The 25615-nt window shown below is 34.0% G+C and overlaps 2 protein-coding genes across 4 annotated transcripts in view; one reads left to right on the top strand and one right to left on the bottom strand.

The window, feature by feature from the left end:
• The window catches only part of MACROD2 (mono-ADP ribosylhydrolase 2), a 1804338-nt gene that overhangs the window by 265006 nt on the left and 1513717 nt on the right, over positions 1-25615 (top strand). The window lies entirely within an intron of this gene.
• FLRT3 (fibronectin leucine rich transmembrane protein 3) lies at positions 10268-23867 on the bottom strand. 3 transcript variants are annotated; one of them, XM_039874456.1, is made up of 3 exons: positions 23634-23867; positions 14773-15522; positions 10268-13804 (listed from the first exon to the last, which is right to left on the bottom strand). In XM_039874456.1, the coding sequence occupies exon 3, from the start codon at positions 13759-13761 to the stop codon at positions 11812-11814; it is 1950 nt and encodes a 649-aa protein (XP_039730390.1). In that variant the 5' UTR covers positions 13762-13804; positions 14773-15522; positions 23634-23867; the 3' UTR covers positions 10268-11811. The 3 variants fall into 3 exon arrangements, with proteins under 3 accessions (XP_039730390.1, XP_039730391.1, XP_039730392.1); XM_039874457.1 differs by having other exon boundaries at positions 15324-15522; XM_039874458.1 differs by lacking the exon at positions 14773-15522.

Here is a 25615-nt window from a genome sequence, read left to right as displayed (position 1 = left end):
TGTCCCAATATTTTCTGAACTCTTCAGGACAAATGGTATATTATGAGTATCTTTGCTAAGGATGCTCTTCTTTTCTGTTTGCCACTCTCACTCCCCAAATGATGTTAATTTTAAAAATAAGTCTGTTTTCCAATTAACCTTCATACGCTGTTTTGTGAATTATACTATAATATATGCTCAATAAATATTTGTTACTAATGAATACTCAACAAAATGTTGAATAAAAATTATTTTTAATATTCTCATTTTTATTACATAATACTTGGAAAAGAATAATTCTGTTCAGTGGGTGTGATTGCTAGATATTCTTCTCAGGTTCTGTGGTTGAACATAGCTTCAACTAGTTCAAGGTTTCCAAGCCTGCTTGGCTATAGGACTCACATAAGAAGTAGATTTTACATACAACTTCCAAGGCCCCACCTCAGACCCGCTCAGTCACAATCTCTGTGTGTTTTATATCATCAGATAAATCTGGGAAACCTGAAACTAGGAGCTTGATCAATATATAATTGCATATTGGTATATAGGAAAGATTTATGGATGTGGATTGAATTGATAATGTTTATTTCTAATGCTGATCAACTCAAATATCAGAAAAGAAAATTGCTCTGATATGCTCTTTAAATTTTAACTTCTATGAGACTTCAGTTGAAGTATTTTTGAAATGATAATTTATTGAGTAATTACAATGTGCAAAGTACTCTAATTTTTTTATGTATTTACTAATGTTAATATAGAGAGGTGAAATAATTAGCCTAGAGCCAAATAAGTAATAAGTGGGAAATCTTAGTTTTGAACCTAAGAAGTCAGATTTAAGAATTTGCACAATTAACCCCCGGAATGTATTGCCCGTAGCCACAAAATGCTACATACTTATTAATGTGTTAGGCATTACTATACTACGCACTTCTATATTTTAAATTCATTTACTAATCCCTACGAAGTAGGGTTAAGAAAGGCAAGTTTAGAAAGATTAAGTAATTTGCCCAGTTACCCTGCTAGTAAGTGGTATAACTGGTGTGGTTTGAAATTGGGTTGGCTTAACTCCAGAACTCTGTGCTCTTAACCACTCCTCTATATGCAAGAATGACATGTTGAATATGCCAATTTCTTATCATCTCTTCAATATATTTATTTTTACAAAAGTAATAGTTACCAGGGTTTTATGGAAGATAATTGTATAACACTTTAATGTCTACATTAAACAGTGTCTGCTTTTAACATCTACATTAAAATACTTCAGTGTCGACATTAAATTTTAGAATAGATTCTGAAATATATAGTTCCTTGCCCTAGAAATATTTTTAAAGAATAAATTGATTACTCTGTTATTTGTTAGACTGGCTGAAAGTAGAGCACAGAATTAACATTCTTTTAAGAGACCCTTAACTATATATTTTTTACTATTAAAGGGTAGTATAGTTGGTGGATACTTAAGTATTTTGTGAAGATTTGGTAAGAAGTTACATTTTTACTTTTTTTTTTCATTTGAACATAAACTATTTCACACATGTACATTTTTGTCACAAGTGAATGTTTTTATTTACTTTGAATTGACTTATAATTTACTTTTACACATTTATTAAAGATTTAGTTTGAATCACTTTTTCCCCTCTTATTTGTCCCAAAATGAAGGTGAAGTGTTAATTGGTTTTAATGGCTCTTACTGCTACCTCTCTGTCTGGGACTTCTAAGGAAAGGTGAAGAATTGGGGAAGAACTTGTGAAATTTGTCTGGGGAGGTGAGAAAGTTTAATGTGCTTGTGAACTAGCACACTTCTTCTAGCTAATATTATCTCACTATAATAAATATTGAAATCTAATTTTCACTCTTAGACCTAACCTTTTAAGTATATTAATTAACATTAAAAGAAGAATTTTCTGAAGAAAAATCTTATCTACATTCCTGTAGACCTGGAAAAGATCGGCACCTGATAAACCAGGAAATAAGAATGTCTTATTTAAACATGTTTATAAAACTAGAGACTAGACCTCCCTCCTGCTCTCTCTTTTTTTAAAAGAGCAAGGGCATGCGAATTTGGATTCACACCCAGAAAGGGATAGCTTGGATTATGCAATTTACAGTTGCACTTAAACAGAAGACTATAGTTGCCTGAAACACGTACCTAGCTGTTAATGCTCTCTTTTTCCCAATAAAAATGATTCCCACCAGCAGGGACCAATTTATCTGAAACACTGTCCCTGGTGCTCATACACTGATACACTTTAATAACTCTTTAATTTAACAAGTAACCATCTAGATATTTGTTCTTATACAACAAATTTATTGGGATTCTAGAAAACATAAAGAAGACTTTTACCATTTTAACAGCTTTAAGATAATAACTTTTTAAAAAAATTGTTATTTCTTATACTTTTTAGCAGTTGACATTCCTACATGTACCTTTACCAAAAGGTAGCAGAGTAATATAATGAACCCAGTCCTGTGTTGGGTTGCGGAGAGAGAGAGAAAAAGTATGCATTTATTAGTATTTGTTTCTGTAAAATCAGTGCAGGGTACAGAGGGAAAATAGAAATGCACACAAGTGCGTTTATCTTGCTTCCCTACTTTCCATTTTTTGTTATCCTATGTTCAAATATTAGTTCTAATATCAGACACCAGGCAAATGTTTCTTCATCATCAAAGATGAAAATAAAATTTACTGGGTATTTACTGAGAGAGAGGTATGAGTTAAATGCTCAACTTGAAATATATATACATAATTTATTCATTATAATTAGAGAGGCACTATTATGATCCTATTTTATAGAAGGTGAAACTGAGGCTTAGAAAGGTTGGCTAAATGGCCTAAGGCCATACCCCAAGTAAGTGGCAAAAACTGTGCAAACCCAGATATGTCTAATTCAAATACAATATTCTTGATCATCATCTCACATATCAATTGTACATGTAATTTAATAGACTGTTCTAGTATACACTGTGTGTATACTTAGGTCAGGGTTTCACAACGAAGAGAACAACATAGTAAAGACAGATCTAGATTTAAGATCCTTGCATTTGGAATCAAGTTGTTTTTGGGAGTCTTAATTCTACCATTTATACTGTACAACATTGGGCAAGTTGCATAATCTGATTGAACTTTCATTTCTTTTGTGCATTGGGAAGTAAAGGAGATAATGAATGAGTAAATTGTTTATGCTAATTATCATGAAGATAGTGATTAATATTCTACATTTGTAGAATGGTTTTACAGCTTACAAAGAGCTTTAACAAAGATTGTCTCAGATGATACTTTGTTAAACAACCCTTTGAAACTCATTCATTCTATTATTCACTCACCCAGCAAATATTTTTTTGAGTGTCTGCTAGATGCCAGGCATTTTTCTATAGGTTAGAGTGATTTAGCAGTGAAAGGGCAAGAGAAAAATTACTGGCCTTCATGGAGTTTACATTTTAATGGGGAATATGGATAACAATTTATAAGTAAAATATTTTATTTATTAGATAATAACAGTAATAAATGTAACATTTAACTCCTGTGTGGTGAGTGCTATAAGCCTTGAATAACTCTGTAGTCAGAGCTATATTTTGATTAATAGACTTTGATTAATAGCATGTTTTTTCCATTGTGGATTTTTTAAAAAAATGTAGACTAGTTACAGTTTAACTACAGACTTTTTTCAAATTTTGTATTGTTTTAAAACAATGAAGAAATTGTTTAATTGTTAGTACACATCACCAAAATTCATGAAATCTCCTTTAGCTAGCTCTAAGATTCTGTGACATATAGGGTGTAAGCATGGATTAAATGTAGATCTCCAACATCTGTCTATAACTACAGATGTCTGGTAAGTATACTCTGAATAAAGCATGTCAGTAATTTAAAGATGATATTTAAAATATAATTAAATAATTATTAAAAAACATTAAATAATCTTGGCATTTCTTTACCTTCGTATTGGATTATATGTCTCAAACTCAGCACTGAGCCTTGAGAACAGCTTCAGAGATCTGGCACTTACAATCTGGCTCTTAGAAGACACAAAGGGATCATGAAAAGGTGTTGTAGTGAACTCAAACATTAAGATTTGTCTGCCAACTCTGAGTTTAAATCTATTGAAAGCTGTAAGAAAGACAAAAGTTATCCTTAGGGTAATTTACAGCTATTAAATATTGACCAGAAGTCATTATTTAGCATCATGGGGAAGAGGTCTATAAGCCTTGGTAGAAAAATCCACATTTGTCCCATTAAAATGTTTTGAGATTTAATCTTAAAAATGTCTTCTAGTTGTTATTCCAAGAAAAGAAAATAATGTTCTTTTTCTTGGACTTAAATTCCTTTTTAAAGTTATTGAAAAAACATTTCTGTTCACTACTTAAAGAGAGTGGGTAAGAGCTCCGGCTTCAGTAGCAGACAGAATACCTTGTTAACTACTTACTAACTATATAACTTTAAGGCTACCATTATAGCTCCTAAATATTCCTGGCATCTTTCCCCCTTTTTCTTCTCACTGCCACCATCCTATTCCATATTACTATTTCTTCTCCATGCAGTGACTACAGACCTTATTATAATTGAAATCTGATAGTCTGATCCCCACACATCATTCTCTTCTTCCTCTTCCTCCCCGGACACCCCCACCCATTTGCTTTTCTTATATTAGAATGAAGTCCAGACTCCTTACCTTGGCCTTGGCCTACAAGACCCTGCATGGTCTGATCCAGCCCTGCCTCACTGATCTCAGCTCTGTCTTGCTCATTGAGCTTGAGCCCCCTGACATTTTTTCAATTCCTAAATTCATTAAGCTGATTTCTTCCTTGAAACTTCAACACTTCTTATTTCCTGTGCTCAGAACACTCTCTACCTCACTCTTCACATGGCTGACTCTTTATCCCACAGGTCTTAGGCTTTCCCTTATCACCCAGTCTAAGAAGGTTCTCCTATTAGACTCATTCACAGCACTATATTTTTCCCTTCCATGACACCTGTAACAACTTTTCACTTTATATTCATTTAGTTTTTGGTCAATAGCTGAATTATCTGAATTCCTGCCTCCAACTATAATCTCCATTTCTTTTTGGTGCAGTGCTGTATACCCAGCCCCAAGCACAATTATTGAGTAGGTAGGTACTCAGTAAGTAATTGTTAATGTTGAATGAATTAAAATATCTCTATGGCCTTTCAAAGTCTTAATTTTCTCATCTGAAAAATACAGTTAATAACTCCTATCTGTAAAGTTATCATGTGAATTAAATGAGATTAAAATATATAGAATTTAGCACGGTTCTTGACAAAGACCTCAACTAATGGTATTGGCTGCAGCAGCAGCAGTAGCATGATCACCAGGCACTTAGTAAGCCCACTGTATGTGTAAGCATTGCTAATGTTTATAGAACGTATTTTTAAAAGAGAATTTTGTTAGACTTTTATTTACCTAGTCTTTACTATTTTTTTTTAAAATTATTAACATTGGCCCTCATATCTAGGAAATTAAAATGTGGAATTCCAGCCGTGATTCTATGCCTTTTTAATGGAATGTTGGTATGAACTAGCCTCAGCTTTGTAATGTCACAATTATCAGAGCCATGCTATACATTCAGATGGGTAATTACTTTGGATAGTAATTTCCTAGACTGCCCCCGTCTCCACTCCAGCCAGCTGGCATTGAAAAAGAAGTACTGCTTTTATGTGTGCACACAATCAGTCTGTAAAATCCCATTATCCCCAACTTCCACACTCCTGTGGTTGCATGCTTCCTTTTGAAGCCTCTTAAAAAAGAAAAAAAAAAACTTTCAAGGCAGCCCTAAAGTTTATTTCTATCTCATTTCACTCAAATAGTGTAAAATTGAGATGGGAGGTAGAAAGTGGGAAGGGTCCATAATGTGATTTGCTTACTCTTTCTCCTGCAATCCTATGATACTTGTGGGAAAGCCTGAGAAAAGTTTCTGTGGGTGGGTAGAAATACTTCTTCAGTGTGTATTTTGAGATAAATTTGGATCTAATTCTGTTGTGATGTTCAAAGAATAGAGCAAGTTTAATTTAGTTATTCTAGTTATTTTTATCTGTTCAGAATGTCTATACTATTTAAATAAGTTTCGTGACCTCTCATGACCAACATCCTTTTTAACTCTGATTATCTGTTAGAGTCCTAGGTGCAATGCTCTCCTCTGCTCTACTTTTCTGTTTTGTGTCTCTTTCTATCTAAGTGTTTGGCCTCTTTTCTGGCCCATCTCCTAACTGCTTCCACTGGGCCCATTGCAATTCTTTACTTTTGGATTCCAAATTCCCATGTAACTGTTATTTTTCTTTGCATTCTTTCCACCACCTTGAATTAATTGACATCTATTCCCTGAGGATGAGTCCTTCCATGTTACCTGTCCTCTTGTGGTCACTATAGGATGAAAACTAGTGGAGGGGAGGAGTATAGGATATAGGTAGGGAGTTTGAAAACAATTTTCCCTGCCTTTGGAAGATCACTTTCCTGACTGTTTCCATCTCCATTATTCATAAACCTTTCTTTTGAAGTGCTTGTTTTACATCTACATCACCTAATCTCATAATTTTTTTCCTCCTATTAATTTCTGGGCTATTTTCTCATCTCCCTTAGGACCTGTTTTATAAAGCTCACTTTCATAACAACCCTTTCCATTTCTCTGAGTGACTTTGTAGTCCTTGCTGGTGACTCTTCCAAAACTGCAGGTTCTCAGACATAGCCTTTACTTCAGTCATCTTAGAATCACAGCCATGACTTGGACCACATCTCTTGTGCTTCTCAAATTTTTTCTCCTATGAACTATGCTTTCCATCCTCATTATAGATTCCTAAATCTATACTGCCTCTTATTCCTGTGGCCGACAAATATCCCTCCTCGGATTCACTTTCTTTTTATCTATCTTGATCCATCACACAACTGACCAAGATTCCTTCACCCTCCAAACTTCTTAAAGAATAGTCTTAATCATTGTTTCTTTTCTTCTTTTTTTAAATCTCCCATTATCCTGTCAACATCCTAGAGGCTTTTGCCTTATTACTGTGCTGACACTGCTTTCAGAATCACTTAAGGGCTTCCCATTTTCCTTATTCAGCAGTATCCTCTTCCTCTATATTCCTGACTAAATTTTTGACATCCTCTTTTTTTAATATTTCTAGTTCTTTGACTTCAATAATATTTTCTTCTCATGATTTTACCTTCTTTGTGACTCATTTTCTTTTTTTTTCACTCTTTGTTTTTGTTTTGGATTCCTTTTCCTTCTTCTATCCCTACAAAGGGCAGTTGTTCCTTTTCTCTCTCTGCTCATTTTCTGTTGGTGATCTCGTCCATCCTCTAAACTTTAATAGTAACCTGTTAGACATGGATTCCCTGTCTTGATGCTGAGGATATGTCCCCAGACTTTCATTTCCAACTTCCTGATAGACATTCCAGAGGGATAACATAAAAGTACTTTAAACCTAAGGCACTTATAATTTATCATCTACACTGTGTCACTATGGAAGATTAAAGAAGGCACTCTTAATAATTAGCCAGCGTAAAACTATATTGTTCATATGATCACCTGTTCAAACCAAATATGTACAAAATATTCTGAAATTTGCTTTTCTAGCATTTTCCATCCTTATTACCTCACCAACATGCTACTTATCTGGCTGAAAGTCATCATCTTCAGTTTTTATTCTTTCCTCAGTTTCCAATTCCTAGGAATTCTACCTTTCCTGTATCTGTTGAATTACACCTTAAAAACAAACAAACAAACAAACAAACAAAAACCCATCCACTGTTCAGTGCATTGTTTCCTCTTCTAAGCCTTCTAATTTGTCTTCTTACTCCCAGATTCTCCTCATTTGTTCATCATGCAATATTCTTTATGTTTACAAATGTCCCTAGAGTGCACTGATTGTTTACACACCTGCCAAAGAATATCTTGCAGACTTCTCATCTTGGAATTCAACACATTACAAAGCCTAACATAAAAACAAAAGCAAAAACCAACAACAGCAATAACAAAAAAACTTTTCCAGCCTTACTGCCTTCATGGGTCCTATATCTCAGCTAGACCGTTGGCCTTTCCCCAAACATTCACTAAGAAAGTGGTCCTCAACCTCATCAGAATCACCTCTGGGGTTAAAAAAAATTAAATGCCTAGTCTTAACCTAAGAGATTTAAATTTAGTAGGTCTATATTGAGGGCTGGTTATCTTAATAAAAGCCTCTTCAAGTCATCACTATTTGATGAAACTAGTGGAGGGGAAGGGTATAGTCAGCATTGAAAAACATTGCCCCTATTTTCCTATCTCCATCACTTCGTTCACCATTTTCTCTCCCATGGTTTGGTTGGTATCTACTTTTCTTGCTTTCTCTTTAAATACCTTCATATCTTTCAATATCCAGCCCTAATTTTACCTCTTTCATGAAGTCTTCCTTGATCTATCCAAACAGATGTAATTATTTCTTCTCTACTGCAGTTGCAGTCAACTTTCATTACATTATGTGGTTATGCCTTAACCTGTAGACAGTGCACTTCTTGAAGGCAGGCTTCTGCTATTTATAATATAGAAGACACTCAGTAAAGGTCATTATCTGTTGAGATTATTTGTAGGGAACTCTAGTTCTTAAGTGATTGATAAATGAGTTATTTTTTGTTAACCAAAGTCTAAAAGCATAAAATACAGTAGTTTTAATTCCAAGACTGTGCTAAATTAAGATTTGCTAATCATGCTAAGTAGGAGAAAGGAATTACAATTTTAAATGCCACTACTGTTTTCAGCAGCAGATGAGCTAATATTAAAGTAAATTTAGTGGTGGTTTGGTTCCTTTAACACCCACACTTCAGGTGTTTTAAAGCATGTAGGTCTCTTTGAATTCCTCATGAAAACTGTCATGTTGGTATATAGCTATAAAATGTGCTTTACTCAGAAACTGTAGTTAGTAAAGCAATTTTTTACTAGTTTCTGGGGCACAGGAGAATACTTTTAATAAATTGGACTTGCTGAAAGACATAGCACAGTGTTGTTTTTAATAGGGAATGAGAGCATAAGTACACTGATTTATGCAGTTACAAGTGGCTGCATCCAAAAACAGTTTTTGATTTTGTTAAATGTTCAACAAGGGAGAGATTCCCCCCACCCCCTCTTTTTCTTTTAGCTCCCCTAGTTGTATTCTTGTTAAATCTATAAGCTTTATATTCAGGATTGGATTTTTTCCCTCTACAATTTTCTCTGTTAGTACCTGATCAATAAAAATTGTGAACATTTAGTTTGGGATATATGCAAATGTATCTGTAATTAATTTAGTGCCTTTAAGATGATCTGTGGTTTGTTGTTCTATTGAAAAGATGTGTATTTTTTTTTTTCAGCAAAGTGTTTGGATTTCTTAGCAAGCCTAGGTAGAGTAAATCTTTATTCGTGTTGTCTCTATCTGCTGGTTTAAAACTTGTGTCTGATTTATCCCAGGTAAAATTTAAATACATGTATTAGAATACACACAAAATTTTCTGTGGTCATGAAATATATACTAACTGGAAAATAGTATAATCTCTTGGCCTTTGGATTTTTATAAATTCAGTTTTGTAGGGACTTGAAACCATTCGCTCTTTCCCTGACTTTTGGCAGAACTGTAGCTGAACTACTCAAAACCTCAGGAAGCAAAGTCAAATTTCCTTCAGAAAATATTTTCTATATTGATGTTAATCATATTTATCTTAGCTAAGTTATTCCTAGAAAACAGCTAACCTTCATAACAGAAGTCAAAAGAAAAGTATTGAGAAACATTTGAAGACGGCAATGAATAATGAGGTTTCATAGGCAATCGGAGATATTTGTTAATATAGCAGAAGCGACGATATCTAGCAAAACTCTGGGAACACATGGCTAAATTTTCTTGAATAGTAGTTAACTTAAATTTGGTTGAACATCATATAATTTCCATGTACATTGTCTCATTTAATCCTCACAACAACCCTGTGAGGTGGGTGATAGCATTAGCCCCATTTTACAGATAAAGCAACTAAGCTAAGAAGAGTAAGTGGTTTGCTTTTAGGTACATACCTTGTAAGTGGTAGATCTGAGATTTCAAATCCTCTGATGCCAAATCACAGTACAAAAAAGCCATTTAAAAAAAATATTAGAGTTTCAAAGACAAAAGTATCAGTCTTGGCAGCAGCGGACAAAAGACTGAAAGGTCACAAAACCACTTTTGAAGTTTTCCATCAATGCAGTGAATAAATAAAATAAGAGTATATCCAAAGACTGTTAGGAAATTATTTAATGCATTAAACACTGAACTCTTTGTGAAGTAAAATGATAGACAAGATCAGTATATTGCTATTCTTTTATTTGTAGCCAATGTTTATTTTTATGCCTAGAAAAATACATGGGGTGCTTAGGACTAATGTGCTGGGCACTTTGCTACTTTAGTGATAGTAACATAATCCCGAAAAAGCAAGCACGATTATTTTGTACTTTTTTTTTGTTTTATTCAGCAATAAGACCATAATTTTTCATATTTAAGGAAGTATGAAAAATTTGTCAAATTTTAAAAGCTGAATACATGTAGCGTTGGATCAAGGCACATACAAGACTGGCCAAAGGGCGTACAATGCACTTTGGTTTTTTGTTGGAAAAAAAAATTATGGCAACAGAAAAGTGATGTGGTTTTTAAACAAGTAATAGCTCACAATTCAGTAGGAAGCTAGAAAGAAATGTTACATGTTTATTATGTATTATATGGAAAACTGTGACAGTAATGGGCAGTAATCTTGATCATTGTGAAAATAAATTGAAGATTTATGTACAGCGTTAAAACATTTCACATAAACCACCTCTAAATTTGATTTCTAGTATTTATTTTTCTTTTAAATTCTCACTTATTTAAAGTACTACTTTCTCTGCATTGTTGAGGGGAAAGTCTCATGGTTACACTACCTTTTTAATACATATAAGGTTTTTTGACACCTTTATGATTAAAAAAAAAACAACTCAACAATTATATCTTTAAGGTTCACTTTTCAAAAATCAGGATGGTATAGGCAAAACCCAAATGCGATTCTGGTATTTGTGTTCATTATGCTATTCAAGGCTAAGTTTTTATGTTTTTCTAAGTATAGATTTCCCCCTAAATTGGAAACATGCTTACTTTATTATTTTTGTGAAGTCTTTTATTCTCAAAGCTCTGTTAACAATGGCTTTAACAGACTTCACACTCCTTTAATGCCAGCTGATGTATTCAGTTCAGAAGATATGCCTACTCTCCTAAGGATATTTAATTTTTTTATAGTAAAAATGGAGATATGCAGCAAGTTTGATATTGCCCATTACTTCACATATTCTGATTTATTTAATACCACTGGGATAATATAAATTTAATAATTGGAACATTATTTCATAAATATTTTTTGAATTTAATTTTTCTCATTCAGCCGTTTTTTTTTTTACATTTTATTAATACCAAAGTGAAAAATGGCCTGTGCTTATACTACAAGGATCTCATGTGAATGCAGTCCTGATTGTTCAACACAGCAAGAAAATTCACTTTCACAGTCAACAAGTCATCTTACTCAGTAGAACACAAAGTAAATGGTTTATAACTTCAATATTTGCAAGGAAAATACAGTACAAATTACTAAAAAATACTAAAATATAGAATTGTGTTCAGGCATCTCTACTACATCAATCGCAGCAGTAACCTGAAATTTGAAACTTTTAATAAAAAGTTCTTAAATATAAATTATATGGCAAATGTACAGTACATTGCTTTTTTCAGTCTCTTTTTCCAGTGTTTTGCAGTAGAACAGGGTTCCTATTACCTTCTTTAGGTTTAAAAAAACCGAAACACAGTCTGCTGCCAGCCTTCCGGCATCATGAGTGCGAGTGGTCTGAATCTGGAATACCACTGTCTCTGTAGCTTCGGTTACTACTGCTTTCATTGTGATTGTTTTTGTACAGATTCATCCCATTAGGAGGAAATATAGCGTGTATTACAAATTCCTCCTTTGAGATTGCTTCATTGCTTATTGGTAACATCTGAAAAGAAGTTTCCCTGATTTCCAGGATGGAGTTGTCCTTCTTAGTTCCAGCTTCTGCATAGTCATCCTTTCTCCGCCTCCCTTTGCTGTATGCACAGTTCCTTGAGAAGAGTGATCCATTTCTATGAATGTACCAGCACACTAACGCAAGAAGGCCAATGGTCACCAGGGCCACAGCCCCACCAATGATGGCAGCCAATGGTAAATTGGGGTTTTTGTAAGGTTCTTTCTCTTGCTCTTGATTAAGGGTGGTTGTAGGGTTATACATTTGAAGGGGTGCAGTTTTAGTCTCAATACAAACGGGAGTTTCATCAAACAGGTAGAGGTTACTGGTTTCCATGGGAACCATGCAGACTCGATAGGGCGAATCAGGCTCCAGGGCTGTGACCAAGTATTCACTACGTTCCCCTGTTACGATTGTTTCTGTTATAGATCCAAATGCTGGGCTATGGCCCAGTTTGAGCCAGCTGAGTCTTAAAGCAGTCATAGGTAGGACAAGTTTCCAAGAGATATGAATTGTGTCAGAGGTGACAGATTTCACAGTAATTATAACTGTTTTTCTTGCTGGACTCCCGGTGGTTTGCTGATCCTTAGTGTGCTTGGTGTTCTTAATTGCAGGTTGTTTGGTTACTGGTGTTGGCCACGGCCCTTGAACAGGATACACTGTATTGGCTTTCGCAGTAGTTATCTGAATGGTGCTTGCAATTTCACTGTCCTTACAATCAAACAGTTCTGCATTGAGGTCCTTGATAGCCATCCCCCGAACTTTTTCTGGGGCTTGGCACATGAGTCCACGCACATTGACCTTCACAGGTAGTGACTGTAACCAGTCACGTACCCATTTCATCTTGCACCCACAATACCAGGGATTGTTGCGAAGAATCAGTTGGGTTATATTGTCCAAATCATCAAAGATACCCTGAGGTAAATTACTTAGGTTATTATTGGACATATCGAGTCGATACAGCTGCCTTAGACGAGAAAAAGCATTTGGAGGCACCCGATTAATGTGGTTATCTTGAAGATAAAGCTTCCTCAGGTTTGTACCTGGAAGGTTTACTGGTGCAGCAGTCAGGGAATTCCGTACCAGTGACAGTTCTGTTAAGTTGACTAGGTTGAAGAAAACTTTATCACCTAAACCATGGTTATTCAACAGGTTTCCATCCAAAACCAGGCGTTTCAGACTAGTGAGACCTTGAAGAGATGGTGATGAAATAGTGGATATGCGATTATCATCCAAACGTAGTTCTTCTATAGTCCTGGGCAAACCCCAGGGAATTGTGCTAAGGTGATTACGAGACAGGAAAAGCAGTCGGAGATAGTTGCTGTCTCGGAATGCCCCCTCTTCGATACTAACGGCAGAGACAGAGTTATCATCTAGATGCAATTCTTCTAGATAGGGAATTTTTGAAAGTGAATCATAAGTGATAGTCCTTATGTTATTTTCTTGCAAATGTAATTCTTTTACGTACTTTGGTAGGTTGGTAGGAAATTCATCTAAACTGTTGTGGTATAGGTATATTCTTTCTACTTTCAGCAAGTTTTTCAAATCTGAAGGAATCCCAGCATTATTTATTTGGTTGTTCTGAAGGTAGAGAGTTGTAGCATCCTCTGGTATTCCTGTTGGAATGGATGTCAGAAAGCGATCATTACAGTAAATGAAACCTGCATCACAGCGGCACACAGATGGACAGGATTTAGCCATAACTGAAAGAGGTGCCACCTGAAGGAAAAGCCCAATTTTAGTCCCGATGAGGAAGATGCTCCAGGCTGGGCTGATCATGGTCAGCAGTATTGATGTCTTTACACAAGGTAGCTTCACAGCCCTAAAATGGAATGAGTTAAAGAAAAGAGAAAGCAATCAGACCAGCATACTTAAGATACTATTCTAAATAGGCATGGAAATTAAAACATCTATAATCACTTTCATATTTAATTTTTTTGCATGCTTATGGATTTTTACTAGCTAATAATGAATACAATCATATAATCTCTTTCCTTTAAATGTTTCTGGTATTAAGAAACATGTCCCCAATACATTTAATTTTGAAATGTTAAATTTAATTAAAGTTATTGAGTATTCTAAAATATTTTTGTACTACTTGATATCAATTTTGTAGCAAGTCACTGACCAAATTTTTAATTTTTTCTTAATATTCATAATGAAGTGACATAAAGATATGATGTTAAATTTAAAGATAATAATGCTATTGTTCTTAAAAACCAAAATTTTATCTACCTTTTATTAAGTTGACTATGTGGGTATAGAAATGAGTAGTAAAATATTCTCTCACTTTTCAGGAATAGTCACATACCTCTTGAGATCCTGAGGCAAAGCTAATTGTTTGTTTTGATTATTGATGTTATTATTATTATTATTATTGTTAAACATTGTTTGATAGGTATTTCTAGCAGGTACATCAGAAGAAACCTTTTCTCATCAACTTTAAGGAAGGAAAGAATTACATAGCTAACACATCTACCTAATCTAGGTGGAAAATTTCATTTTACGTTAAATTAGTTCTTGCTTTTATTCTCATTTTGTTATGTTTTGTACTACATGGTTTAATGGCTTCATGCATATGTTTCATTATATTCTATCTCATAATGTTTTCACAATATATTTATCTTTCTTCAAGTTCTAATCTAGATTATGATTCAACTTTCCCCATGGCTGAGGACTCATAGGTTTATACTGATCTGTTGTGTAATATAATTTCTTCTGCACCTTTAGGTATTAATTAGCCTTCATAATTTCAGGCATGAAAATAAAAGACTTTAATATTTTTCCTACCTTATTGAACGATGTGAGTAAATTTTGCGTGAGTGAAAATCCAATGCACATATATTATTTTCCTGGTGAGGGGCTGGGACTTATAAACTCTTGTTTAGTCCTTGGAAATGTTCTTCACTGTTTATTCAAGTAATCCTATGCCGCACACACCTCCAGATCAGGCTCGCAGTTGTCAATGAAATTCCAGCTGTGGTTCAGCATGGCGGGTAAGCTCATTAAATCGGGGACCAGAAACAATTCAGCTTCCTGTTACTATGTAGAACACATGGCTTCCTATTTTTTTTTTTTCTTTCTGATAGAGTTTCTGTGTGAAGGTTTCTTTTGTGTAGCTTAATTCCCTTAGTGAAAATTGCTTTCTTTGAAATTCTTATTGGCTCTTCTGCGCAATGTGGTCAGAGATAGTAACTTCAGATCCTCATGAAGAAAGCCATTCATGATGCTAATGCCTGTATAGTAATAGGTTTTTCAGGCAGTTACCCCCTACCTTTATTCCCATCCAGGATTATCCAAGTATAAACTTTTACAGTAGCCACATCCTGAGGTATGATTACCTGCTGTGAAATAGCTATTTCCAGCTTTTGCTTCTTGCTGCTTTCTTAGAATATCTGGTGCAGTCACGTTATGCAAAAACAGGTATTCTTTTTTAAGAGGTAAAGAAACCTTAATTCAAATATTCTTCATGGAAAAAAAGGAAGTGTACTAGATTTCTTTTATATCTCTTCCTTAAAAAATACTGGGTCTGAGCATTTCCTGTGAAAGTAAAAGGTTTAAATGAACTTCTAATAATGAACTTTAACATATCAGAGAAATTTCCTAGAAATTTACGTTCAATTCTTTCTTCTTCAAGCAACACATCTTTCATTACAGTAATTAGTTAGAAAGAGAGAGAAAGAGAGAGAGAGAGAGAGAGAGAGAAAGTAGAAGCTGAAGTTGAGATTGTCACCAAACAGATAATTTCTACTGTTAACTGATTATTAGTGTCACGTGTCACTTTGAATTGAACACAGAAGCAAAGCTTCATTCAAGAGGCAGTAAGCCCCTTCCATGGCTTTTGAATTCAGGTCAGGCCAATCTTTAAAAGTTCACTTTTAAATCTGAGGTATAAAATGATAAAGTGTATGAAAAGAAGAAAAATACATGTCAGAGAGGTGAGAAAATACATAATAAGGACTGTGACAAATTTCATGGTAACTTATTAGACATTTCTGAATATGATTTTACAAAGTTATACAATCTACAATTTAAAGGGTTGAGAAGTGTTTTCTTTAGAAGCTTTTATTTTTATTAGTTCAGTGCCTTCTTTGCCTTCTTTAATTCTTCCTGCAGGCCTCAATTTTTCCAATTGTGAATGTGACCACCATTACCTTCCTTCTTATAAGTGTTTCCTGAGGACTAGTCGATGACCTTAAAACTCTAGTTACTCAGGTGTTCTTAGCCAAAAGTCATTAGTTTTTCAGGAGACTACACTTTTAGTTTTCTTTTAGCAAACTGAATTTGAGAAGTCTGTATTTGAAATGGAAAGGAAGATATTTCAATCTATCTCCTTGTAATAACCATTAGGAAAACATATCAAAACCTGACAAGGCATTTTTCTCTGGGTTCAAACATAAACATGCCATTTTCCAATAAGTGTATTTTTCATTTCTGAAACATGATTTAAGGCTTGACCAAAGAGACCAGTGATTTTAATGATGACTGCTTTGTCCATTATCTAATATACATGAAGAATTTTTTGGTGGATGGGGGAGATGGGTAGGATTAGTATCTGTGATCCAGGGTTACCTGCTCAGGGGCTTTCTGTACATTCTGGGAACATTAGAGTATCATGGAAATATTCGATGCTGAAATTAGAACTAAAGCAGAAGCAATTTGCTTCTCTCCCAGTAATTACCTAGTATCCAACAAGGATAGCATCTGTTCCAGAATTCAAACACTACTGAAAGTGAATGTTAAACAAGGCCAAAATTTGTGCTTCTGGTTCTTTTTGAAAATTTAATTTCTTTTAGTTTGCCCCCAGAAACCAATGCTATCATAGAGAGACTGCATTAACAAAAGGAAACTTAAAAAATTTACAGTTACATTTAATTTATTATTTAGGCGACTTGAATCAAAAATAGCAGTTAGCAGTTAGCTAAAGTAGTCTCAAGTGGATATCACAAAGTGCCCACAGAGGAAAATTTAAATGATTTATTGTTTAATGTGAGGTTTTACTGTGACGCCTTTAGGGCTTTGCTCATTATTGTTGACTTTTAATAGTACATTTTCTTGAAAACTGTTGCTTTCTCAGTAGGTGAAAATGGAAAACCAAGCTGTTGAAATTATAATTTAAAAGTTACTTTAAAAGGCTTGTTTTCTAAGCTTGAAAATTATTCAACATCTAAAATAAGTGGGTTAATTTGAGCTTAGAAAACAATTGCTTTTGTTAAATTGCATTAGAAACTAATTAAAAAACAATAAAAATCACAAGTGAGAACCTGCTTAAAATGTCACCAGTAATCAGGCATTTCTCATATTCTAGGACATACTCTAGTTGAACCTGATGAGTAGGGATTGAAAATTGTTGACTGTGTCCAGACTGAGTCCAAGTGATGACCATAATGATAGCCAGAGATAAAGCTTGTATTTGAACTATAAATATTTGATCAAAATCAAACTCTAAGGATATATATTGATTTTTACAGTTTTAACCAAGAGAAAGGAAAAATATTCTAAATTGGTATGAAAAGAAGGAAGATTAATTCATTTATTTTTCCTGTTTCACAGTTGTGAAACTGCTTTCTCTGTTCCGTTTGCTGTGCAAACTCACATTGCTATTAATACCATAGTGGTAATAATGTGGGATTAATAGAAAGCCTTAAATCTCATTAAATTCTTAGAAAATGCCAGTTTTCCCAAAACTTCATTAAAATGAAAGGCAAAAACATTAAACAGTTTTCTGTGGAAAGGATACTCTTTCAGACATGAAGATTCTCTCACCAGACCCTATTCCTTTTACTTAAGCTCAAAACAATTCAATTCGTGTTTGACTGTGTTTTATAGATTATATCTTCTTCCCTTTTATATTTGAAACTACAGGCTAATCAAGGTTTTGTTTTGTTTTTGTTTTTTTTTTGGTTTTGCATATTAAAGGCTGTAATGATCTCTCCATCTAAAATAAGCAATCTTGCCCCCGTCCTTAGACTTCCCTCTTTCTGAGCTGGTTCTACATATTCACGTACATAGAGAGACATGTAGTTGAATGTGAATGATGAAAAGAAAAATGACCCCCACTGGCATGGACAGTGTGGCCAGGTTTCCACAACATCAGCTTCAGAGCCTTTATTTCTGTGTAGTCTTGAAAGAGGCCATTGCTTCTGAACAAAAAGAAATCGATTTTTTAGAAAAATCGTGTTAATAGGTAACCTGGGGAGAAACATAAATGGAGCCCTGGTTACTTAAAGGAATGTTTTAAAATTGTTTTAAATTAAATCATTACTTCAATATATCGCATTTAAAACTGAAGGAAAAAATAAGAAAAACATAATTACTTCACTGGGATCTTTTAATAAGGATCTTTTCTATTCTCTTTTTATAAATAAAAATTGTGGAGTTTTTTTTTTTTTAAAGCATTTATAATGTAATCATCAAGTCTGTGAAAAGCCTTAAATTTATTTTCATGATACACCTAAAAAAGTATGTAAATAAATAAGGATGCTATCATTTTTAGATATGTTAAGAAAATTAATATAATTCAAGAAGTTGTATCTGAATAGAAAACTTGTATTTAAATAAAATCAAGAACTTGAGCCAATTTACATGTTTATATGATTCCTTCTCTGCCTCTACAATATTTTGGAGGTGGGAATGTTTGAGATGAGAAGGTATTTCTCATGTTTTGATCACACTTAGATTAAGATTACATTATATGTTGATATTGCTAACTTCTTAAATCCTTTATTTGCTACTTTTGATTTAAATTTATTTTTATTTGAAATCATTGCTTATTTATTAAAAATCTTAAACCAGATTTCAGTTTCTTTTTAATGATTTACTTCACATCATTTTCTAATGCTGAGAATTTTTAAAAACATTAGATATAAGAGTAAAATGACACGTAGAACTTTCAATCCAAATTAATTTAATTGCATTATTATTTTGAGTAGAAGTATAAGAATGAAAAAAAACACACGCTTAATCAAATTTATCCAAGTCTGTGAATATTTCTAGGTAAATTGGAATTTATGCAATCATAATCTAGAGTATTAAGAAAGTAATTTATTTACGAAGGCTTAAATTGCTGCTAAAAAACGCACAACAAAATTATCAATCTGTGAATGCTAAGTCTTTGTAATGACATGGTAATTCAAATAAACTACATGTATGGTTAAACTGAAAAACTGGAGTATATCACGTTAGTTGATAGTGACAGCAAAATGCTTTCTAAGCAGCCTGTCTGGCAGTTAAATTTTCCACGATCATCAGATTTCAGGAAAGTTCCAATTCTTTTGTTTAATGCCAGGCAAGCAGAAGGACTTCTAACTCTCCTCTTGAGAGTCATGAAGTCTGAAGGGTTTGCTGAGAGGCACAGAAGCAAGTGTGTCTTTTCATACTTAGTTTTATCCAGACTATTTTCTAGGTTGAAGAAGTTCTTGTTTTATTTATGCAAAATAGGGAATAAAAGTTCCAAAGCAAAGGATTTTTACTTTCTCCTTTTATTACTAGTTCTTTTCTCTAATAGGTTTGTGATAAATTAATCAATTTCTGCTTCATTTATTTTGGCTTGTAAAGTTAAATGGAGCATCCTTAAAACAAAAAGGCAAACTGGGATGTTATCTTTTCGTCATAGTGAATGCTGCTTCCTTTTATGATATTAAAGCCAGACTAAGTAAATTAGAGAACCAAGACTTGTAAGACTGAATAAGATATTAACTTAGAGAGTGGTGAAGGTGAGCAGTAGAGAGTTTGGGGCAAGAGACATGCTTTAAGTTGGCATTGACTTTTAAGCAACTACAATTAAAACTATGCTTACTTTTTCTATTAAACCAGAAATATTTTCCCATTGCAAACCTGAAATTCTTTTTTCAGTGTTGTGAATACAATTTGGTTGATGTGCTTAATATTTCTAATATTCAAATTTTCTTACACTAGTACAACAAATATTTGGGTCTACTGTGTACCAAGCACTGTGGTGGTTGGTGAAAACCTCCAAGATCATTAAACACCCTGTTTTCTCATGTTAGAGAATCATATTATTGATTTAAAACAAATGAAGAGGAAATCGAGAACACATAAACTGATCAATCCACAGTCCAGTTGCACACTTTAACCAAATGTGGTCTGTGGATTTTCTTTTCAAAGTTGCCACGGTAACTTGTGCACAAGAAAAGTGAAATAAAGAACAAAAGCTGTCATTGTCTCATCAAGTGAGAGCAATTTCTTCCTCCTCTCATTTAAGCAGACTAATACTTAGATAGAGCTTTTTATATATTCCTGACACTTGATTTGGGGGTAGGAAGGAGATTATGCATATGCAAAACAAATGCAAATTTAGCAACTGCTTAAATTATGTTTCATTCCTTTTCACTTAAAATCTGTTTTCTCTGGAGTTCTTGTCAGTAAATCAAAGTCCTGAAACCTTTTCTGTGCAATATAAACACGGTTTTCAAAACTTTTTTCGTGTAATGTTTTACCAAGTTTAATGTTGTTGATCTGCATTCTGAAACTGGAAAATATTTTCTGAAATGTATATTACTTAAGAGGGAGAAGAGTTTTTCCATAAGACATTTACAAACCATCTCTTTCTTGGAAATTGGTCTGTTGATGTATAAGTTCTTGAAATGGCGGAATATTAGAAGAAGTTGAGAAACAGCCCTTTTTATGTTCTGAAGAGAAAAATGTAGTTTTGAGAATTAATATTGCCGAGAGATTTACTGTAGAGTTTTTGCCCACTGGGGGGTAGTACACTCTATCAGAACACTGCTTTCAGAAACCACAAGTCAGATGTGGGCTGCTGCCGGCCAGTTTTTCTCTGGTTTAATTACAACAAAGCCTCCCGTTGAGAAGAACAGTGAAGGCCTCTGGGGCAAAAGGTGGAGGGAGGAGGGGGCGGCGGTGGGAAGTGGGGAGGGAAGGGGGAAAGAGGGGAAATGGAGGGAAGAAATTACAGCCTTTGAAAATTTACTGAATCTTATTTCCCTTGTTGACTTCATTTATGGTAGTCTTCATTTGACTTTCAACAATTATTTATAATGCTATTAAAATAAATTGGGTGAATAAAATAATATTTAGGAGGGGTTTATTCAGAATTTTTAAGTTAGTTTTAGATCTTGCCATTAATCACAGTCTTTGTTATGTAGCCCACCCACCTTTAAAAATGGGGGAAAGTTAGGCTTCACTGAAATGGCAGTTTTAAACCAATTTTTTAAATGACCAGATTTAATTTAATATCTGTATGAACATTGACATATCAAAAATAAAAAGCAGAAAGAAGCAGCATTAACATAATATTAAGACAAGGCAAGTTCTCTTCTACTGATTTTTGTAGCATTTAAAATTATTCAAAATAATCCAGAAAGAGGAGGCAGCCTTAGGTTGTATGGCCAAGTAAAGCGCAGACAATTCTCTGCAGTGCACTTGCATGTTTAAAGCTGATAATTGTATTTTTCATCTGGAGACACTGAGTGTTCATTAGGGTCCTGTGTCCCTAGGCAGGAGATGCTGAACATAATTGGAGTTTCTATTTGATTGGGCAATATAATCTAGAGAAGAAACTGGGATAAAGATAATTAATAGCTTGCTAACAAAGTCTGACAGCCACAAGATTTCAACCAAATTTATTTCACACTGCTTCATTTAGCTCTGAAAAAGTTTTGATAGAATTGGTGGCTCCTTAATTATCACTTAAAAGCAGAAGGAACATACCTTCTATTTTGCTGCCACATTCGGTTATGACAAATTTTATTTTTCTTTTTTTTTTTTGTAAAAACTTTATTTGCTATCCAATTACGTATTTCGCAAATGTTAATGTTTAGGAAGTATTTAATTGGACATTGTGAACCTAACCATAATTAATTTAAAAGGTGGTAGGAGGACAAACAGAGAAATGAAAAGCCCGATTAATAACTGATGGTTAGTATTATACAGGAACACAATATTTATGAAATTATTATGTTTATTTACTCAATAATATCTTTGCCGATCCTTTGACTTGATTTGTTTTGGCAGTGCGCCATTTAAAAAAATTAGATGTGATTTTTCTACTCAAATACATGCAATCTTGTTTCTTTGTAACCTTGTTTTTTATTTCAGGCTAATAAATATATGTATGTGGTTGTGTATGTATATGTGTATATGTTGTGTACACACATGTATTTGCAAACTAAGTGGCATATCTTTGATTTAATCTTCTTATAGATTAAAGCCTAGCATATTATTAATAATATCGGTAGTAATGGTAATATTAGTATTTTATAGTACTTTTAAAGGATTAATTTCTTTAGTCATTTCAAAAGAGACTAGTATCAGTCATCTGTCACTTTGGGGCAAGCATTAGTGGTCCTTTCTGAAAACAGACAAATTCGTTCTTTATGTTTATGCTGGTCAGTATATTCTTATGCAATTAGTGGTAAAAGAAAGGTATTGCTACAGCTGCAGCACTTTTCTAGTGGCTTTATTCATGTTGTCTTCTGCTAATGAAATAACATGTATGTGCATTTTAGAGCCAATAGGTTTATTAAGAAAATTTGAAGTAGCTAATTATTAAAACCATTAGAGAATTTGGTTCCAAAATTGGCAAATATCAAGGCTTTTCTTTTCTTTTTAATTTTACATAAATAGTTAATTAAAAATCCCCCCTCCCCAATGTTGAGAAAATATAGGCCTGTTGCACTCTTTCTCTTAATGCAACCATTTTGTTGCAGACCTAATTCACTGAAATTTTTTTTCAGAAGATACATTTAACTATTTTTTGAAAACTTTGTTGTTTAAAAGTATTTATTTCAGTATAAGATTTTCCTATTATAAATTGGAAGTGAATGGATACTCTACATATTCCACTTGATGAGAGCTCTACTCATTTCCTTCACTCCTGCCATGGGGAACTCGCTGCATATATCAGGCATAGCTTCCAGGCTCAGCTTTGTTAGCTTTTCTGAGTAGACTTTGCCAATCAATATGCTAGTCACATACTACATTTGCCCAAGCAATGGATTTTGGCATTTTACAGGAGATGGGATATGGTTTGGAAGAGAGTTTCCCCGCCTCTAAGTTAAATTCACTAGTTGAGATTTGCAAGCCTGAAATGCTTGAAGCAGCTCTGGTAGGATAGCAGTACAAGCTTTCAAATCTAGGTGTAGCTGTTAATCCTTACAGAGGCATGCATACAAGTCTCCAGGAGTAGCTCTGCTAGCTGTGAGCAAGATGTATGCTTCTCATGTACTGCGTACTCATGGGCTGAGGGATTATTGATTTTCTTTCACAGTTGTAAAAACAGAAATTGGTGATCATACCACACATACAGTTCACACCAAGTTAGCAAGACCTTTCGCTTTCCTCTCTGTGAAAAAAATATGCCCTGTAGTCTTTAATATTTAACTTTCCAACTTAATGTTTTCCATAAGGCTCTGTTTAATAGCAACCTACACAAAACTGAAAATAACCATTTACTTTTTTTTTTTTATGGAAGAGGTTTTAAGAAACTTCTTGCATTTGGCTATATAGTCAGATTTTTCCTTTTTGGCTGGCTCGCACATATATTACTTGTACCGGTGACAGAGCAAACGTTTATATTTGGATGCCTCATGGTACCAAGTCATTTCTTTCTAGAGAGTAAAACCAAGCAAACTTTCTGGGACAACATAAGGAAAATCATGGGAAACACTTACCGGGAAAGACGAGAAAAAGCAATCCCATGTATACTGCTGCTATAGCTGTAATTCCACAGACGGTGAACTGGAGTAATAACCCTCCCCCTCTCCCAAGCTCCACGTCCAGTCCACACAAAGCCGACGGCAGCTGCAGCCTGAGCTTGTCCTGCTTCGGATCACTCCTACACTGAGGAGTGAGTGAGGGAGCGCATTCCAGTTTACTGCACACAGCCCACCTCCAAGTCTGAAGTTAAAGCTTCACCTCACAGTGGTTGAATAAGGGGGTGATGTCATAGATGGGCAGGACTTAGCTGAGCTCTTATTCAGTGAGGTAACTGGATAATCAGGCAGATGAGCTTTGCAAACGCTAGAGGGAGTGAAAGAAGCCAAAATGAGGCTCTCGGTCTGCCAAAGCTAGCATGCCATTTGGTTTGTAGGCAGCCTTTTGGAATCTCAACATTTTCTAAAGTTTACTACAACAAGGTCGTGGTAGCAAGTTTCTAAAAAACACAAGCATGTTAGAAGGATAGATGTAAGATTATGATAAAAAAGCACAGGTTCTTTTGATTTTTAATCCATCTGTATTAAAACATTAAATAAAACATCTTTATTATTGACCGATTACAATAATGTTATAATTATGAAGGCTAGTCATCCCAACTGTGAATATTTATCTGACTAATGAATAGAAAGTAAGTTCAAATAAATAACTGATTTATTTAAGAGGATGGGAACAAGGATGCCAAAAGGTAAAATAATTGAAGTAACCAGACCTTTATCCTGGGAGTAATGAGTAAGTTATTGTTCTCATTCTATATATATTTTGAGGAAATAAAAATATTTTTATACACTTTAACTTTTTGTCCATCTTCTTTAGAGCCCAGTAGATATTGCATTTTTTCATATTTAGGTGATCTCCCCTAAAATAAAAAGTTTTAGAAAAATTAAATAGAATACTTTCTGATATGTTTTTGCTGCTCTGAACATGGATTAAGATATAAACATTTTAAGAAGGAAAAAAAAAACCTTTCAAGGGTGGTTTTGTGTGTATTATTTTATTTTAATTTAGGTACATGAGTAAACACTGGACAATTGCAAAACAGATATTAGAAATGTCTATATATAACTACCAGAATTATAGACTTATATTTTTTATTATGATTTTTCATAGACTGGTTTCTGCTATTTGGTCAACAATTGCGTTGGGCCCATAAATGCATTTCACTTTTAAATGTTGCTGGGACGAATTTTGCTTGTCTATTTACCTGGAGGACATTTTCTTTAAACTAATACTATCTGTTTTGTTCTTAGATGTTCACGACATTCTCCTCTGTGTTTTTTTAAAGTTTCTATGAATATTTGTTTCTAAAGGAAGCCAACTAATTGTTTTCCAGAAGTATTTGATTAAGGTCTCTTCATTAGCTTCATTAGTTTATCTGTTTTTATGCTGCTTTGATAGCAGTTTGACCTTCTGATTTCCTCTTCAAGAATGGGTAGAATCAAATTAGAAGACAACCCTTGATTAGAGGTATATTGACCCCTATTGTTCTGTGATTGCACATTTACTGGTTTCTGAGGACCCATTAAATCTAGGAGTTTTAGAATTCTAACGTCTTTTGGAAAGCCAGTTTCTTAGAAATGTTAACACAGGTTAAACTGAGATGCAGCTGTTGAATTTTTGGAGGAAAGAGAGGTGAGAATAACAGATAATCTATCAATAAAGTGTGAATTTTTTTTCAATTACTGCAAAACAAACACATTGATTAAATTATTTTATGATATAATTCTTTCTAAAAGCTATTTCAGATGAGAGTTGGTTATACTTAAAAGAGACTTTTTGCCTGGCCAAAATCCTGTGGGCTTATATCCATATTTAATCAGTTTTGTCTCCATTCAGAAAAGTATTAAACAGAAAAGGAAGATAAATGGAGTATTTTGGTTATAGATATCTAAAAGGAACTGTAGTGGCCTGAGAGTTAGGAGTTCTGAAGTTCCCATTC

Source organism: Pteropus medius, unplaced genomic scaffold (assembly GCF_902729225.1).
Source record: "Pteropus medius unplaced genomic scaffold, Ma_sr-lr_union100, whole genome shotgun sequence".
Lineage (NCBI taxonomy): Eukaryota > Metazoa > Chordata > Mammalia > Chiroptera > Pteropodidae > Pteropus > Pteropus medius.
Note: the sequence above shows the minus strand (reverse complement) of the source record. Positions and strands in the feature narration are given on the sequence as shown.